We start from the raw sequence: 20649 nt of genomic DNA, 5'->3' as shown, positions 1-20649 counted from the left end.
CACATCGTCCGTAATTGGCGACCAGTCTGTACTCGGGGTCGGTTTTCCGTGCGCCACCCTATACTATTCCCCTGCGATCAGCCACACAAGGCTACGGTTGGCTAAACGAGAGGTTCTGCAGAATCACAGAAATTACTTCTAAAAATGTGTAAGAATTCTGTAATGAATAAAACCTCTATTCTCCAGGGGGGAGGCAAGTGCCCCCTCTTGGTGCCCTCCATCTTTCAGTCACCTACGCTACTAGCTTTCAGTTTTTCATAAGAACCATATACCAAGCACAAATGATAGGCGAACGAGTAAAAATGAACGGTTCCCAAAAAGGAACGATCAGCAGTGAACTAGTTCCCAAGGATGAACGAGTTTGCTCATCTCTGCTGGCTACACACTTTATCACAGGAGTTCAGTATGCAGCATTACGGGTGCAGAGATGAGAATTATATAACAACTCTGAGTGAGTTCTTCTCTACTGTGTCCTGTTTCGAGGCGAGACATTTGAAAAAGGTTCGTGCTCTGGTGCGTGCCAGTCGGTTCGATTTTTTCAGTGCACGTTCTCGTGTGACCTGATAGTATAACGATGTGTGACGTGTTACAAAAATCAATTCCGCCGTTTTCTGAACAATTTTCTCGCTGGGCGTTCCTACCCAGACTATGAGGACGCAAACTGACGAGCGACGCTAATATGTTGAAAGGGCTTTAAGTTTTGATTATAAAAGAGACATTCCGTGCGTCTGTAAGCCTCGAAATTATCCAAGAATTTGACACAATGTCTCCGATAGTGCTTCTAGTTTTTCCTTCACTCACAAGTAGATTTTTATAACAAAAATTCTTTGTAAGATCCGTTTTACATTGTCATAAAGATTATGTAAGAATTTAAGTTTGTAAACTGGTGCACTCTAGACAAAAACAGACTTGTCATTTTTTTTTCGATTTTTTCCTGTTTGACTTTTGAATTTACGGTGTAGCTGGTGGGCTGTGAGCGGGCCTACCTGACGTCGTGCGGCATGGGCAGCGTGGCGCCGCGGTCCAGCAGGATCTTGATGATCTCGTAGTTGTCGCGGTGCGCAGACAGGATGAGCGGCGTGATGTCCGGCGTGAAGGTGGCTGTGTCCGGCGGCAGCGCCTCCCAGCTCTGCGGGTACCACACACACCACGTCACTCTCAATAGGCACAAGTCTCCGGGCGTAAAACTCACATCGGGCGTACCCCGACGACCTTTCATACATCCATCACAAGGTATATATAATACTCTCTTTCAAATTCTGAAGGTGGCGGGGGTAAAAGACAGGGGCCGAAAGGCTATTTACAATTTATACAGAAACCAGATGGCAGTTATAAGAGTCGAGGGACATGAAAGGGAAGCAGTGGTTGGGAAGGGAGTGAGACAGGGTTGTAGCCTCTCTCCGATCTTATTCAATCTGTATACTGAGCAAGCAGTAAAGAAAAAACTAAAATTCGGAGTAGGTATAAAAATCCATGGAGAAGAAATAAAAACTTTGAGGTTCGCCGATGACATTGTAATTCTGTCAGAGACAGCAAAGGACTTGGAAGAGCAGTTGAACGGAATGGACAGTGTCTTGAAAGGAGGATATAAGATGAACATCAACAAAAGCAAAACGAGGATAATGGAATGTAGTCGAATTAAGTCGGGTGATGCTGAGGGAGTTAGATTAGGAAATGAGACACTTAAAGTAGTAAAGGAGTTTTGCTATTCGGGGAGCAAAATAACTGATGGTGGTCGAAGTAGAGAGGATATAAAATGTAGATTGGTAATGACAAGAAAATCGTTTCTGAAGAAGAGAAATTTGTTTACATCGAGTATAGATTTAAGTGCCAGGAAGTCGTTTCTGAAAGTATTTGTATGGAGTGTGGCCATGTATGGAAGTGAAACGCGGACGATAAATAGTTTGGACAAGAAGAGAATAGAAGCTTTCGAAATGTGGTGCTACAGAAGAATGCTGAAGATTAGGTGGGTAGATCACATAACTAATAAGGAGGTATTGAATAGAATTGGGGAGAAGAGGAGTTTGTGGCACAAGTTGACAAGAAGAAGGGATCGGTTGGTAGGACATGTTCTGAGGCATCAAGGGATCACCAATTTAGTAATGGAGGGCAGCGTGGAGGGTAAAAATCGTAGAGGGAGACCAAGAGATGAATACACTAAGCAGATTCAGAGGGATGTAAGCTGCAGTACGTTCTGGGAGATGAAGAAGCTTGCACACGACGGAGTAGCATGGAGAGCTGCATCAAACCAGTCTCAGGACTGAAGACCACAACAACAACAACAACAACAACAATATAAATAGTATGGAGACAACACTGGAAGTTCCGTGACGCTTTTTGCGGATGAAAACCTTTGTACACAAGTCGCAACGCTAGGATATGGCAGCGGAATACAGGAACGCCTAAATGGGATTGAAAAATCACTTTCTACATAAGAAATGCAACTTATTGCGTCAACATAGTCAAAAAGACCCCTTATTGTATGATTACACGATTGCAGAACAATCACTTTAAGCAATTATTTCCATAAAATATCTAGGATTATACGTACAACCACATAAAACCAAACGCAGATGAGGCCTGTCTGACACTGTCAGCCACTGGAGGAATGCGCAGGACATGTAGCCCATAAACAAAACACTCTTTCGACCAATTCTTGGATAGTGTTCCGCAGTAAGAGATCCATACCAGATAGGACAGACAGAGAAGATCCAAACAGCAGCAGCCAGCGCGTTTCGCTACTGACTCTTTTAGTAATCGTGAAAGCCTCAGAGAGACGATCGACTAACTCCAGTGACATACGCTGTAGGAGATACGTTCTGCGCCCTGACGTGGTTTCTTGTTACACTTCCTAGGGCACGCGTTCGCGGAGTGCTCAACAAGTATATTGTTTCCTCCTACGTATACCTCGCTGAAAGGCCACGAAGACAAAACCAGAGAGATCGAGGCCACACGGGGGCTTACCGCGAACTATTCGTGATTGGAACACAAAAGATGGGAAGTGACGGTGTGACACGAAGTACCCTCCACCAAACACCGCAAGGTGGCTTGTGGAGTGTAGTTGTAAACGATGTACGTCTAAACAAGGCCCTCGGAGTAGACGACATTCACTCAGAATTATTGATGTCCTTGCCAGAGTCAATCGTGACAAAACTATTTCACCCACTGTGCAAGATATGTCGTACAGGAGAAATACTGACAGATTACAAGAAGAAAGTAATAATTCATGTTCCAAAGCGCACAAGCGCAGACACATGTAAATATTATACAACCATCATCTTTATAAGCCTTAGTTGCGAAATACCACCAAGAATTATTTACAGAAAAATGGAAAAACTAATATAAATCGAAACCTGGGAAAGAACAGATTCGGTACCGGTGAATCGTAGAAAGATATGGCCCTACAACTTACCTTACGACTCACGCTGAAGGCTGCACGTTTACGCTTATGCATTCGTAGACTTGCAGAAGGCCGTTAACAATGTAGCCTGGAATACAGTCTATAAGTAAAATACAGGAGAGAAACACTGGCTACAAGATGTACGGAAACTGGGCAGCTGTTATACGTAAGACCCGAAGGTCGTGAAGCGGAAGCAGTAGTTAAGAAGTGAGTTAGACTCGTTTGTATCCTCTCCTCAGTGTTATTCAGTCTGTACATTCAGTAAAAGAAGGCACCGAGATATTAGAAAAAGGCATTAAAGTTGAGGGAGAACAAATAAAAACTTTGCCGACGACATTTTAATGCTGTCAGAAATGTCAAATGACTCAGACGAGCAGTTTAATGTAATAGATAATATCTAATATGGAGGTACTGAACGGAATTTGCGAAAAAGGGAATTTATGACACAACTTTACTAAAAAAACGGATAGGTTAATGGGTTACATCCCGAGGCATCAAGGAGTCGTCAGTTTGATATTGAAAGAAAGTGTGGGGGCGTACAAACAGAGTACAGTAAACAGGAGGTACGCAGAACTGAAGAGTCTTGAACAGGAAAGAGTAGCGTGGTGAGCCGTATCAAACCGGCCTTGGGAATGAAGCCCACAACAACACAAGGCATTGCGCCTGCTGTGCACGGATACACAGTGACGTGGGCACACTTGCCAGGCTGCAGTCTGCTGCCCTAACATGCGACGGCGCTCAGGCACCTGCTCCCACACTCTTATGTCTACGGCCCCACTAGGGAGCCCTGTGCCGTTGGCTTCCAATACACCCAATTCGTGGCGAACAGTGGATGGTTGCGAACTTCAGGGCGGGAGGCAAAAACGAGTACTGGCCGCAAGGCCTCCCCCTTGTGCCTTAAAGATAGCTCTGAGGTCTTGCCCACTGCTGTAAATATACGTGAGTCAGTACCGGAGACCTCGCCTGTTGGGACTGGGGCCAATCTTTCTGAACGGTCCCGACAAATGCAGAGAGTGGGCTGTCTGGGCACTGGGAGATCCAACGTTCGGCAGGTGATGGAGCCTCTTGGGGCAGTAGCAGGCAAGTCGCGAAGGAAGGCCAATGCCCGTTCAGCATGTCTGCTGGGGAATCGTGTCCGAGATACGGAAAAACTGTCGACTTAGTGCAGCTGCTTACAGACCACGAATCGTGTCTGAACGAATGACGCCTGTCGCCTGCGTTCAGGGATCGTCCTCGGTCGCTACCGGCTGCCAGCTGTCTAGCCGCTTTGGTGAAAACAACCGGCCTCGCCCGCGGTGTGCCCACAAACGACAGCTGTCTGCTGCTTTGTGCCGAGTGGAAGCCTTAAACCAGAGGCGTAGACAATTCTGTCACGAACATACATGCGGATTTCTCGAACTCTGCTACCTGATAGAAAATTTTACGATATCTCTTCATAGATCGGGTATGCACTACACGCAGGTAGCGCCTACTACGGTAGCAGAGTATGTGTGTCTTCCACATGTTGATTTCTTAGGAAATAGAAATCCCGCCATATGTTCATAAATTAATCTAATTTCAGTAACAAAATAATACCAGCTCTTTTATTACAGAGAGCTTGCACATAAATTTACTTGTCAAGTTATAGTATTAGAAGGGGATTTCAGTGTAAGAGCTTTGGATTGAGGGACTAAAGCGATTAGTGCAGGTGGAAGGCAGAGGGAATGCTTTGAAACTGTTCTCAGTATATTATCCAACAATAACATGAGCAGTTACTCGAAGAGCTGACTCGACAGGGGAACATTTTAGATCTTCCTGATATAAACCGGTTCGTAATTTTCGACTTAATTAACACAGAGCAGGAAATCAGTAATGAAACGCCACTGCTTCATCACAAACTACAAGTGAAAATAGGAATGTAAAGGGAGGTAGGAAAGTATTTCTGCTGCCAAGAAGCAGATTTCAGATTATTTGAGCAGTCAACACAAGACTGGACATGCTGAGCACAAATTGTCAACGTTCAAGGGCATCGGACAATATGTATTATGAGCTGTGCTAAACTGTGAAGGATGGGAAAGAACCAAATGGCTCTGAGCACTATGGGACTTACCATCTGTGGTCATCAGTCCCCTAGAACTTAGAACTACTTAAAGCTAACAAACCTAAGGACATCACACACATCCATGCCCGAGGCAGGATTCGAACCTGCGACCGTAGCAGTCGCGCGGTTCCGGACTGAGCGCCTAGAACCGCTAGACCACCGCGGCCGGCGATGGGAAAGAACCCGCCCTGGTTCGACAGCCGTGTCAAAAGCCTACTTCAAAAGAATAGCGAAATTCAGTACGGATTTTAAGGTACCCAAAACCTCGTCGACAGAAAAACTGAACGATGACAAAATTAGCACAAGGGGAGCAATTTGAACGAATTCGATAGCAAAATTCTCTCTACTGATTTGGCAGAAAATCGCAAAAAGTTACAGTCACAGCTAAATCAGTAAATGGATCAAAGCCATCATTCGAGACTGTCGGTGACCGCTATCACGTCGTATCAGAGGATAACAGAGGAAAGCTGAATAAATAAATTTCTTTTTCTAAACCAGTTTGAGGAAGTTCCTACTGCAGTTTTTCCTTTCAGCTGTTGGATGGCTGTCAAAATGATCAGTCCAGTGGAAGAAAAATTAGTGAAATCACTCAGTTGAAGCACGGTGATTGGACCTTATGGGATACCTATGCGATTATGCGTACAGTCATCTCTACTTCTATCTGCAGTTTATCGTCGATCGCTGAAGGATGAAAGCATTTATAGTGACTGGATAAACACACAGGTCATTCCCGTTTGCAAGAAGGGTTCTCAGACAGATGTAGAGAGTTTATAGAGAATCAAAACTCTATTCCTTTACACATCCATCGATGGTTTGTACATGTGCGAAGTTAGATTGGCATCTGACAATATCTTCTGGGTGAAATACTTTTTTTGTTAGGTAGTGACGAGATCAAAATGTCTGTAACTACCAAAATGTGTATAAACACTTAAGTTAGTGGTTAGCAAGAAAAGTTTAAGCTAAAACAGTCTCACAACCAATATGACGGATGTAATTTACGTAAATGGTGAATAAAGACTAATTTAAACCATTATCAGATACAAGTAACTACAATATTATTATGATTAAGGTAACAGCCTGTGCAGACCCTGAATGACACTTGAGAACTATGTGAGGTCTTTAATAATTACTCATGAGTTATGTTTGTAGGTGTAATCTGTAAACATCAATTAAAAACAAATCTCAACGCAAACTGAGTTTTCAAACAAATAATAAATGTCATACCGTGGCAATACAGCAAACTAACAGTTGTTCCAAAAGAAGCAGAACAGAATTTAATATCCTATGAACAGGGGTAGCAAAATTACAAAGGTAACTTTATAAGGAACGTCTCTACAGCCAAACCAGTGTATGAAAGGAGATTAGTCAATGTATTGGAAATGTTGCTCTTGTACCGAATGTTTGCAAATTTCATACATGAGAAGCATATGTTGTAAGTTATAACGCAATTGAAAGAAACAATTTAAAAGAAACTTTATATGTACTACATAACGAAGGTCGACTATTAGTGAGTAAGATTACTAAAAAATTTGTATGCCAAATAGAAAGCACATACAACTTGCTGTGTATAGATAACAATATTTAATTGCAAAAGATTCGTAAAGCTATATTTATAATCCTACACATTGAATTACATATTATGATAATAGAATGCATTAGAACCGCTGACAAAACAAAGACACTAATTTAATATCTAACAAATTTTTACATGTCTTCATGTACCACTTCCTGTATATTTGAGTGTAATATTATTCGTCAAAAAGAATCATTCATGACATTTCAGAAGCTTATTTGAAGAATATTTCCTATCCTAATGAGAGTATAAGATTGTCTCCGGGATCAAATTAGTTTGATACATTATGTCAAACCGTAGAGGAGAAAAGTTAAATATTTCTTGTTCTGTGGCTGGACAAAGGATATGCACTGTCGAGCTATTTTAACAGATGAACCTAAATCTTACTGCAGTGTAATTTTTCATAAAATCAATGAAATACAAAATCAAGCCACATCTATATCGTGGTTGTTATTACAACAAACTACATAAGTGACACCAAATATAGAGCAAGTTTACTTTCTAATAAGCAGAAGGAGAAGAAACAGAAATTAAAAAGAGAATAACCAAACACTTGAGAAAATGAAAACTACACACAAAAATGTTAAAAATTAATTGCAAAACAATTTTAAAAGTGGGAGAACGTACTAAAAGCTCTTTATACAGACAGCAGATGGCACAGTAACTAGATGAAGAGAGGGAAAATTGTTCTAGCATTGCAAAATTTCTTAAGCTGTATATACTGTCAGTAATGAAATGTGAGGAATATTAAACTGTTGAACATGTAATGAAAGAAAATATGCTTAGAGATTAGGGATTTCAGGAGGGGAAGTCTGTGATACACATGATATTCACCAAGATTATTACCTACTTGATGAAAAAACCAAGCAAAGTCACAACTGGTTTGAAAATCGTTGTAATGCAACATACCATCTGCCAGCAGTAACTGAAACTATACGAGGCGATGCATGTGGCTGACACTTCATCGCTGATGCATAAAATTTTTAGAAACCTTCACTTGCCTTCGAAAAAAAAAACCAATTGATTGAACCTGTGTTAATATGCTGAAATATAAACAACAATAAGTCCATTGTACAGTCTAGTAGTTGCAGTTCTTGTGATTTTCAGTCGAAAGATTGATTTGATACGGATCTCCTGAGTGGTCTGTCTTCATTTTTGCATAACTAATGCAACTGACATCCATTTAAATCTGGTTAGTGTATTTGAGCATTGGTATCTTCCTAACATTTTTATTCCCAACAGTATCCTACATTACAGGTTGATAAATCCTCAATGTCTCAGCATGTGTCTTATCAACTGCTCATTTCTGTCACATACGTTTCTTATTTCTGCATTTCAGGTCAGTACCCCATTATTAGTTATTCATTTTACCCACCTAATCTTAAGCATTTTCCTCAGTTCAAATGTTCCTATTATTATTTTGTCTCAGTCATTTAGTGTCCACGCTCCACTTCCTTATCTTTAACTTCGTATCCGAATTTCACCTTCGTTTAAAATACAGCTTGCACATTCAACACACAGGGTAATATCGGGGATAGGATACAATCTTGCCTCACTCCCTTCTCTACCACTGCTTCCCTTTTTCATGCCCTTTGATTCTTATAGCTGTAGTCTGGTTTCTGTACGAGTTGTAGATAACCTTTCGCGCTCTGTATTTTACCCTACCACTATCAGAATTTTAATGGTGTAGTCCACTCAACATTGTCAACGTCTCAAAAATGAGATCGACAGGAAATGCAAAATTGCTAAGCAAGGATAGGTAGAGGAAAAATGTACGGATGTAGAGGCATATCTCACTAGGGATAAGATAGATACTGCCTACATGAAAATTAAATAGACTTCTGGAGAAAAGAGAACCGCTTGTATGAATATCAAGAGCTTAGATGGAAACCCAGTTCTAAGCAAAGAAGGGAAAGACGAAAGGTGGAAGGAGTATATAGAGGGTCTGTACAAGGGGGATGTACTTGAGGACAATGTTATGGAAATGGGAGAGGATGTAGATGATGATGAAATGGGAGATACGGTACTGCGTGAAGAGTTTGACAGAGCATTGAAAGGCTTGAGTCGAAACAAGGCCCCGGGAGTAGACAAGATTTCATTAGAACTACTGACAGCCTTGGGAGAGCCAGTCCTGAGCAAGATGTATGAGACAGGCGGAATACCCTCAGACTTCAATAGGAACATAATAATCCCAATCCCAAAGAAAGTAGGTGTTGACAGATGTGAAAATTACCGAACTATCAGTTTAATAAGTCACGGCTGCAAAATGCTAACGCCAATTCTTTACAGACGAATGGAGAAACTAGTAGAAGCTGACCTCAGGGAAGATCAGTTTGGATTACGTAGAAATATCGGAACACGTGAGGCAATACTGACCTTACGACTTATCTTAGAAGAAAGATTAAGGGAAGGCATACCTACGTTTCTAGCACTTAGAGAAAGCTTTTCACAGAATTCTCTCATTGAAACTCTGAAGGTGGCAGGGGTAAAATACAGGGAGCGAAAGGCTATTTACAATTTGTACAGAAACCAGATGGCAGTTATAAGAGTCGAGGGGCATGGAAGGGAAGCAGTGTCTGGAAAGGGAGTGAGACAGGGTTGCAGCCTCTCCCCGATGTTATTCAATCTGCATATTGAGCAAGCAGTGAAGGAAACAAAAGAAAAATTCGGAATAGTTATTAAAATCCATGGAGAAGAAATAAAAACTTTGAGGTTCGCCGATGACATTGTAATTCTCTCAGACAGAGCAAAGGACTTGGAAGAGCAGTTGAACGGAATGGACAGGGTCTTGAAAGGAGGATATAAGATGAACATGAACAAAAACAAAACGAGGATAATAGAATGTAGTCGAATGAAGTCGGGTGATGCTGAGGGAATTAGATTAGGAAATGAGACACTTAAAGTAGTAAACGAGTTTTGCTATCTGGGGAGCAAAATAACTGGTGATGGCCGAAGTAGGATGTAAAATGTAGAATGGCAATGGAAAGGAATGCGTTTCTGAAGAACAGAAATTTGTTAACATCGAGTATAGATTTAAGTGTCAGAAAGTCGTTTCTGAAGGTATTTGTATGGAGTGTAGCCAAGTATGGAAGTGAAACATGGACAATAAATAGTTTGGACAAGAAGAGAATACAAGCATTCGAAACGAGGTGCTACAGAAGAATGCTGAAGATTAGATGGGTAGATCACGTAAGTGATGAGGAGGTATTAAATAGAATATGGGAGAAGAGAAATTTGTGGCAGAACTTGGCTAGAAGAAGGGATCGATTGGTAGGACATGTTCTGAGGCATCAAGGGGTCACCAATTTAGTACTGGAGGGCAGCGTGGAGTGTAAAAATCGTAGAGGGGGACCAGGAGATGAATACACTAAGCAAATTGAGAAGGATGTAGGTAGCAGTAGGTACTGGGAGATGAAGAAGCTTGCACAGGATAGAGTATCATGGAGAGCTGCATCAAACCAGCCTCAGGGCTGTAGACTACAACAACAACAAACGTCAGGATGCCTTTTCCTCTGAGGTAAGACGTATTGCTTGTATTGTGTCACATGTTGTTCTATTTCTCCACAACCCAAACTGACCTTCTGTGAGTTCGTTCTCTGTCAGTTTCTCCAGGCTGGTGTAAATAATTCAAGTCAATAATTTGCATCCACGGCTAATTAATCTGATAGTTCTGTAATATTCACACCTGTCAGCACTTTACATTTTGAAACTGGAATTATTAGACAATACTTGAATGCCGAGGGGATTTCGCCGGTTCTCTTGCACACCAGGTAGAACAGTTTCCCATATCCCGGCCTACCAAGGGTCACTTGGGAGGGAATGTCGTCTATACCAGGTTCCTAGCCTCATTTCTCTGACACATTCTTTTCTCAAAAACATACCTCCCATCTCATCTCCGTCTACTCTCTTTTTATTTTCTATCACATAGATTTAAAGTTTGCTTTCCTTGTACAGCTTCTATATATTCCTCAAATCTTGCCGTTTTTCGTCTAGTTACAGATTTCCATCTGAGTTCTTTATATCCACATAGCTATGTTGCACTGCCAAATAACTTTATTGTGAAGGCTTAAAATTTATTTAAAGTTTCATCAGGCGAGCTCTGAAGAGAGTGGATGTCAACACGGCGTACCGACGATGCGCAGACCTCGGAGCAGGGCAGACAGAAACGCCAGCAGCACACTGTACAGCTTAACAGGTCGCTGTCGGGTAAAACTACGTAACTTCGCGTCCGAACGCAGTTACAAATTCTCACGTAGACAGAAAAAAACCGAGCTCAGTGACGCAGAAACATTATTGAAATTCCCACAGTTAGGTTAGGAGCGCCGGCGTGTCCGATAAGTGGAAACACCAGAGCCACTAAGTCGTAGACGCAGACTCGACCCGTTAAGCAGAGAAGCTTTCGGAGCTGGAGAACACATTCTGTCGCTCTGCCACTGTCCGTGTCACTGGAGCCAGAGGGAATGACAGCCAGCCGGTGCCTACTGACTGCTGACTGCAGCCAGCCGGTGCCTACCAAAGGCGGCGCGTGCCGCTGCTGCCTACCTGCGCAAGCCATTGAGCAGCCAGGCAGCTGGGCAGCTGACACTGGGTCATGGAGGATAACGTTCGAGCTGCCGTCTCCGCACCGACTAGGCCAGCAGTATCAGTTGAGCATCTGCTCCTGCTCTCAAGACAGCAATTCCTTTGCAAAGTCTGCTCGACCAATAAATGTCACTACAGTCAGAGCTCGACCTCATGATCACAACGTGATCCCTGCCCCAGGTAGCTACAGGTGCTTTTATTCTCTCCAAAGGTATCTCTAATTTTCCTATAGGCGACACCCATCCAGTCACGAATGCATATATAGTTTTGAATTCCTTCTCTATCTGTTTCTAGTCAGTTGTTTAGAACTTTCTGTCAACCGATCATTTTTCCTGTTTCATTTGCTGCATTGTCATATTTCTTCCTTTTTTTGAATTAAACTCAGATGTAGTGTGTCATCCGAGGATATTAAACTTAGCCACCTCTTTTTATCCACTTATTCCTCTGCTACCTTCACCATTCCACCTCTCAACAACTAGCCATTTGTCTTTTATTTTATTTCCTTCCCCTATTTTCGTCAATTGTTTCCTAATGTTCCCAAGAAACTATGAACAACCTCGAACTGAACCGAGACTAATCTGCCTTCTTTTTCCAGTTTCGTCAGCTTCAATCTGCAGGTCATAACCAATAAATTATTTCCGGAGTCGACTTATGCCCCTTGAAATGACTAGCAGTTTCAAACCAGATTTCAAAGTGTCTTATATTTATACTTTGAATGCAGTAACTGATTCACTCACTGACTCATCCCGGTCCAGTTCAAACCGCTGACGATACAAACTTGAAATTTGGAGAGTGTGTTGATCTTATATTCCGTCATTTGAGAATGGATTATTCGAAAATCAACCCTTAAGGGGGTTAAGCAGGAGATTACACGTTTTTTGGAAAACTTGAACTTTGGACAAGATGTTGATCTCGTATTTTAGGTGTCATTTAAGAAGGGTTTTTCGAAAATCCACCCCTAAGGGGGTGAAATAAGAGATGACGTGTTTTATGAAAATACGCCACTATTACGGAAATTTCGAAGCCTCCGCGACGAAGATTGGAATTTGATTTGTCAATCAGAAATAAAAATATAAGAGTTCCAGCATTTTTGGAAATTTAACCCACATGGGGTGAAATAGTTAGTGAAAATTTGTTTTCAAAACATATAATTATTAAAGAACTACTAAAGTATTTTTAAGGTTAAAGTTATGAAAATAGGTATTTTACTTCTCATTCACAAATAAAAAATACATGTTCGTGTTTTTAGAAATTAAACTAAGAGGTGAGATAGGAGATGAGATGTTGTATGAAATGTTACACTATGAACGCATTTTCAGTGCTAAAACTCAGAAAATCTGAGTTTGGCTTCACTCTCAAAAATTAAAAATACCTGTTTCACGCAGTGACGATGAAAATTATTAAGAAAATATTTCTTTAATTAAAAAATTTTAAAAGCTAAATCTCGGTTAGATGCACGATTAAAAATAACTATGGACTTGAGCAACGAGATTCGCTTTTTGTTCAGAAGGAAAACACAATGTTCCTATGCCCTTAATAAGCGTGAAAAGTTTTGAGGGTTTTGCAGTGTGTGAACAACATAAAAATTTGATTAAAGGAAGACAAAAAGAGGTCTGTGCAAACGAAAGAGACTACGCGATCGAAGTGCTGGGATCTAAGAAACTATGTAATATATGTGGATATATGGTTTATGATACAAAAATATTTTGTTATGCAGATTAAAATCTGTAACACCTGAACGTTTGGGACACTTTCACAATTTCATAACAGAAAGAAACCATACGGACACAGACGTATATCCCAACACTGAATTTACTTTACCGATTTGTCCATGAAGTCGAGGATACGGCTCTTCGGTTATCGTTTTATGCCATTCTTGTAAATCCGTACATTGGACTAGAGGACAATGAGCTGGGTACTGCACTGTACGTGTACCAGCTGAGCTCGGAGGTAGTGAGGGAGTGCATCAGCAGCCACTTCCGAGAACTACTTGACAAATAATCAGTCTTCAAAGTGTAAAGTCTTGAAATGAGTTTGAGAACTCACGAGTAAATCTTTCAATTACTGAAAAGCAGGTAGTCAAGTCTGGTCGAAAAACGACGGTACTGAGTTGCGAGAAATGTTTAGCGTCACGAAAATGAGGCCGATTTTTCCATAGGATTTTATATCTTCAGTTTTGTTAATGTAGACTTTCCGGGTGTATACAGTTGATGAAAAGCCCTCGAAGTTCCTAGCCGGGTAGCAGAATTATAAAGCACGACTACTCAGCGAGTTACATCTTGTGGCCTCGGATGCCGTCCTACTTAGGCGCGCGACCAGTCCCCTTCCGGCTGTGTACAGTGGTCGGGCTGGGCGGAGCAGCGCGCCCCTGCCACGGGCCGTGTCTCGCGAGGAGGGCGGCGGCGTCGCTCTCGCCGGGTTGCTGCTATAGCTGGATCCCGCGCCGCACTGACAAGGAGGCGGCACGACCGTGGGGTCGGGGATTTGACCGCAATTTTGTGTGGTGAAAGAGGACCCCTGACACCTCACGTGGTTAAAATATTAGGACGCACTACCCGGAAAATCCCTGGAAAAATCCATCCAAAGTTTCTTAGGCGCCTTATGTGTATAAAATGTTAGTCCGTTGCCGTGCTGCCATCTGGTTAGCGCTCGCACCCTTACGCCAGAGGTGTCGGGTTCGATTCCTCCTCCGGCACTTTTTTTTCCTTCTGTTGCAGCAAAATTGTAGCGCATTGTTACAGGAGAATCGTGAAATTAATTCCCGGGAAGACTGTATAAAAATTCACTCTATAATTCACCATCAGTTATGGTCACCAATATTCCGAGATATGATTCAATATGCCTGGTTTGCCTCAAAATTATCAGAAACTCAAAACATTTTCGTAAATGTTAATGTGGCATATTTTTGTACAGATTTATTGCAAACGCCCTGTGATTGTAAAAAATCCGCTTTTATATGTTGCGCAAGATGCCGCAAAAATTATTGCTTTGTTTGTTTTTACGATAATTACCACTGCGGTTCTTGTTTATGATTATTATATGCATAAAAATTGAATGTTTCGCAATAGACTTTGTTATTCTGATTAAAAAGTCAATGTTTCTCCTCATACACTTTACAATGAAAAATGGAAAACCCACCGCCATGAATTGTGTTGTTGCACAAAAAGAAAATAATTTTTATTCAATAATGTAACTAATTTGTTAAAGATAATGTAGGTTTGGATAACTTTCTGAATAATTAGTGGAATAACCAAAGGAAATGAAAGAGAAGGAAAAAACAGAAAGTGCCAGAGGAGGAATCGAACACGAGACCTCTGACGTAAGAATCCGAGCTCTAAACACCGAGGCCAGACGGCGGCTCGGCAGTGTACTAACATTCATACTCATAAGGCACCTAAGAAACTTTGGATCGATTTTGCCGGGATTTTCCGGGTAGTGCGTCCTAATATTTTAACCACGTGCGGTGTCAGGGGTCCTCTTTCACAACACAAAATTGCGGACAAATCCCCGACCCCACGGTCGTGCCGTCTCCTTGTCAGTTGCTATCCTTCGTCTCTGTTTACAAGATTCTCGTGAATTCGAAATTCGATTAACACTTTGCTGACTCTGTCCCAACAGCAGGCGGCTCGGCAGACTACCTCGGTGTTCTTCCTCGATGCTGTGTTCTGCTATCGCCGATTTCTCCGTCTTTCCCAGCCGCACGTGCCCGATATGTTCCTCGCAGCGTTTAGAAAAACAGAAAAACATTGCTGCGTTTGTCCAACGTATTGCTGACCGCATTCGCAGACGACGATCTGAATTTGTTGTAAGCTGAACTTAAGTGAGTCTTTGGCCGTCGTCAGAAGACCGTTTCCTCGTTCGAGACGGACCGGCGTCCGGCGCCGGGACGCTGGAACCGCACGGCAGCCACTGGGCCTGGCGGGGGGGCTCCGCAGCACAGTGCAGAACAGGCTCGCGGTGGAGGGCGGAGGGTGGTGGGCGTGTTATAGCGACAGGGGCCGTACCCGCGAACTAGCAGCTCCCGGCGGCGAGTGTCAAAGCGGCGCCCCCCCCCCTCCGCCCGCCCCCCAGCCCGTCCGCCACGGACGTCACAGAGAGGGCGTCCCCAGCGGCGAGTATCGACGTGGACCGGCCAACAGACCCTCGCGCCCACACCGGCGACACCGACGCTAAGTGGCCGGACGAATGCTACCGCGACAAACGTGGCGGAGGCCACGCGAGGGGGAGCGGCGTGCGTGACTGCTGGCCGTGAAGCGATTCAGATGAGCTTCGTTCCCCCAAAGGCGTGAAGCAGTAGGTTCTCAAAAAATGGAGAAGCTCGTCTTCCATCGCAGAATGCATTTGGAACCTGAACGTACCCATTAGTCATTACGCTTCACCATTTCATCAACCGTGGAATGGCGGAGCCATATCGTGACGAATGCCGTGGCGGGAACAAAACAATTGGAAGATGTGAGAAACGAAGGGGGCCCATTATCGGAAACTTAGGTACGAGGTAAAGACTCAATAGAAAAAAACATTCAAAATCGTACGAATTGTGATCTCAGCCAATGTCGACACTCATTGGAGAATGTATGGAAACTGGGAAACTCATCCACAACCGTGAGCCAGTAGGAATTGAAGAAGGGACGCATAAAGTCCACTCGAATGCGCTCCCACGGCTAGCGCGGAACGTGCCACAGGGACAGAGACGCCGTGAGAGGTGCTTGTTCTCGGGCGCACTGCTATATAAAATGGATAATGTAGTCTTCAATCCTCGGACAAAAAACATTTCTCCTAGCTAAGAGTTTGGTGGGCGAAACTCCCCGATGGAGAAGGCATAGATCTTCACGCTCTAGCGTCTCTTGGAGAGAGAGGTCTTCCTCGGAGAAGAGCAAAACACAGACAAAAACAGAGAAGCGGTACCGTAAGGAAAAGTAGTTGCGCAGTGCGTCCGGGGCCTGAGCCCGCGGAGTATCTGGCCAGCCCTGTTCAAAAAACCGAACCATCCGGCAGAGAATCGGGTAGACGACAGTGACAAGTGTATGCGTGAGCTCGTAATTGGAAAATCCTCGACTTCGGCTTGCCTTTCAGTATCAAGAGGGAAGCAAAGCAATTCTTGATTATCAAAGTAGGGGTCAGACCCATAGGAAGGTCAGACAGGGCGTCCGCGTTTGCATGTTGAGACGTAGATCGGAAGTTTTTTCGTGTTTGCAGCGAGACAAGAACAGCGGCCAGTATTGTAGGCGGTGTGCTACCTTGTGAGGCAACGTAATGTGAAGATTAAACAAGGAAACCGAGGGTTTATAGTCAGTGCTAAGGTGAGACCTGGGGCCATAGAAAAACACGTGTAATTTCTGGAGAGCACAGACTATGGCAGAGCCTCTTTTCCCACCTGAGAGTAACGCCGCTTGTCCAGACAGAGATTCAGAGGGGAAAGCAACAGGCCGTTCAGAGGCGTAAGCACGTCGGCGCCCGAGGACCGCGCCGAGGCCGCACTGTGAGCTGTAGTTCGAGAAAACTGTGTGCTGGTCCGCAGATAACGTAGCCGGACAAAGGGCAGTGAGCAGCTGGGACTACAGCTAGGCCCCCACGTCCAGCGCGACCACTGGCGCTTCCTCGTGCAAGCGATCTGGCGTCCTGCTGGGAACGTCTTGTGACCCTACTGCCAAGTCGCCCCACACTTCAATTTGGTGACCCGTTACCCTAGAAACTTGAAAAGATCGTGCTATTTGATAAACTTCTGCCAACGGGGGCTTTTCAAGGAGGAAACTCTTCTGTCGCACTTCGTTGTCCGGAGCTAAACAGAAAACCGCGCTGTGCACAGCGTCATCGTGGGCAGGAGTAAAGAACTGACACTTACAGCTAAGGCCTCGGAGTCTGGCTGTTCAATCCCAATATAACTGGCTCGGTTTCCTGTGGTATCTTTAGACTTCACCTCGCACCGGTACGACATGCGTTCGTTTGCTTTGGTAGTTGTCGGACAATAAACTGCACATGTGACCAAAAGTAAGAGCTGGAATAACGGAAATAAGGCTCTCGTGACACTACATGTAAGAAGATAAAAGAATCGTACAGAAGCGGTACAGGGAACAACTGACGTGAGCGGTTGTTGTTGTTGTGGTCTTCAGTGAAGAGACTGGTTTGATGCAGCTCTCCATGCTAATCTATCCTGTGCAAGCTCCTTTATCTCACAGTACCTAATGCAACCAACATCCTTCTGAATCTGTTTAGTTTATTCATCTCTTGGTCTCCCTCTACGATTTTTACCCTCCGCGATGCCCTACAGTACTAAATTGATGATCCCTTGATGCCTCAGAATATGCCCTACCAACCTATCCCTTCTTCTAGTCAAGTTGTGCCACAAATTTCTCTCAAATTCTATTCAATACCTCCTCATTAGTTATGTGATCTACCCATCTAATCTTTACCTACTTGATCCTCTGCTTCCTTCTTCCATGTATACAACCTTCTTTCATGATTCTTGAATCAAGTGTTAGCTATGATTAAATTATGCTCTGTGCAAAATTCTGCCAGGCGGCTTCCTCTTTCATTTCTTAGCCCTAATCCATATTCACCTACTACGTTTCCTTCTGTCAATTTCCCTACTATTGAATTCCAGTCAGCCATGACTATTAAATTTTCGTCTCCCTTCACTACCTGAATAATTTATTTTATCTCATAAGACATTTCATCAATTTCTTCATCATCTCCCGAGCTAGTTGCCATATAAACTTGTACTACTGTAGTAGGCGTGGGCTTCGTGTCTGTCTTGGGCACAATAATGCGTTCACTATGCTGTTTGTAGTAGCTTACCCGCACTCCTATTTTTTTATTCATTATTAAACCTACTCCTGCATTACCCCTATTTGATTTTGTATTTATAACCCTGCATTCACCTGACCAAAAGTCTTGTTCCTGCTGCCACCGAACTTCACTAATTCCCAGCTATCCATTCCCCTTTTAAAAGTTTCTAACCTACCTGCCCGATTAAGGGAACTGTCATTCCACGCTCCGATTCGTAGAACGGCAGTTTTCTTTCTCCTGATAACGACGTCGTCCTGAGTAATCCCCGCCCGGAGATCCGAATGGTGGACTATTTTACCCAAGAGGATGCCATCATCATTTATCATACAGTAAAGCTGCATGCCCTCGGGAAAGATTACGGCTGTAGTTTCCCCTTGCTTTCAGCCGTTCGCAGTACCACAACAGCAAGGCCGTTTTGGTTAGCGTTACAAGGCCAGATCAGTCAGTCATCCAGACTGCTGAAAAGGCTGCTGCCCCTCTTCAGGAACCACCCGTTTATGTGGCCTCTCAACAGGTACCCCTCCGTTGTGGTTGCAGCTACGGTACGGCTATCTGTATCGTTGAGGCACGCAAGCTTCCCCAGCAACAGCAGGTTCCATGGTTGATGGGGGGAGGTGGGGAGGGGGGGGTGCGGTACAAATTACATAACAGAGTGAGAGAGAGAGAGAGAGAGAGAGAGAGAGAGAGAGAGAGTGAGCCCCGCTCCGCCTGCGTGTGGGTGCCATCAGCCATCAGCCATCAGCCAGCAGGCAGCAGGCAGCAGGGTGTCTGTGGGCCGGCCTGGCCCGCGCTCCTACACAGCTGGCGGCTGGCGGCTGAGTACGCACGCACGGCCTCGCTACTATGCTCGGCGCTCTCACACCCACACGCACCAGTTGCCGGGTTACAGCACAATGCAAAAAAGAAGAAAGAGAAATTCTGTAAAACACAGTTACGAATGCGAGCTGTGAACCTGTATACTGGAATTCAGAGGTTTTCCAGCACCAGATGCTGACTGGACGTGTGTTGCACGATGAGGGGCGCTGTAGTGTGCACGTTGGCAGACACCTCGCTGTCACTGCAGGCTCGCCTATTTGGTAAAACACGGACACCCTCCCCTCCGTACGACTCACCGCCTGCTTCGGGCGGGTCTGGGACCTGTCCTAGACCGCTTTTGTCTCGGCCCGAATCACTGGAGCGCTCTGTCAGCTCGGACGTGTCGACTCTGACGTCAAGTGTGGTAGGAGGTCGAGTAACCCTCTGTCGTTGATCGTACGTTTTGCACTTTTCCAGAGAATCAGATTTTCGTCAGAATCAAATGGTTCAAATGGCTCTGACCACTATGGGACTTGTCAGCAGTGGTCATCAGTCCCCTAGAACTTAGAATTACTTAAACCTAACTAACCTAAGGACATCACACACATCCATGCCCGAGGCAGGATTCGAACCTGCGACCGTAGCAGTCGCGCGGTTCCGGACTGCGCGCCTAGAACTTCGTCAGAATCTTTTGGTCCTTCTACAGAAGTGATGTTTGTGTGTTCGTCGGTACCTCAGTTACTCGAAAAACTCGTAATTTCCTTAAGATTAATGTGTGGTTGTGGCTTTTCAGAATACGAGTCTTCTTACACCGCATATCAGGCTCTTTTTCGTCAATTTTAATACACTTTTTTCGTCATGTCGCTTGGAGATCATTTCTCAAAAAGTCAAAGTCACGACTGGGTCAAGATAGAACCTATTTCGATTTTACTCCTCAGAGACCGCTGGACTAATGTTGTGGAAACAGAAAACGGATCGAGATATTGAAACAAGATGTCCGATAAGTGATAGCAGACTAAGCTGTTAAGTGTTGTTCCAAATGGTCAAATGTGTGTGAATTCCTAAGAGACGAAATTACAGAGGTCACCGGTCCCTAGACTTACGCACTACTTAAAGTAACTTATGCTAAGAACAACGCACACACACACCCGTGCACGATGGAGGACTCGAACCTCCGGCGGGAGGGGCCTCGCAGTCCGTGACATGGCGCCTCTAAACGTGCGGCTAAGTCTTGTTCTCTGGTTACTACATACCACTTTTCTGTATTACTAATGAGCTAACACCATCACCCAATTCCTTCTTCAGCTTACCGTTCTAACACCTGGCAGGGTCCAAAAAAGGTTGGTTCAAATGGCTCTCAGCACTATGGGACTTGACAGCAGTGGTCATCAGTCCCCTAGAACCTAGAACTACTGAAACCTAACTAACCTAAGG

At 44.0% G+C, this 20649-nt stretch overlaps 1 protein-coding gene across 1 annotated transcript in view; it reads right to left on the bottom strand.

The window, feature by feature from the left end:
* Positions 1–982: 982 nt before the first annotated feature.
* LOC124605242 (transient receptor potential-gamma protein-like) overlaps positions 983–20649 on the bottom strand; it is a 175990-nt gene continuing 156323 nt past the window's right edge. The window contains exon 4 of the mRNA XM_047136796.1: positions 983–1129. Coding sequence (XP_046992752.1) covers positions 983–1129 — 147 coding nt within the window. The remainder of the gene's footprint in view (positions 1130–20649) is intronic.

Source organism: Schistocerca americana, chromosome 3 (assembly GCF_021461395.2).
Source record: "Schistocerca americana isolate TAMUIC-IGC-003095 chromosome 3, iqSchAmer2.1, whole genome shotgun sequence".
NCBI classification, from domain to species: Eukaryota; Metazoa; Arthropoda; class Insecta; order Orthoptera; family Acrididae; genus Schistocerca; species Schistocerca americana.
Note: the sequence above shows the minus strand (reverse complement) of the source record. Positions and strands in the feature narration are given on the sequence as shown.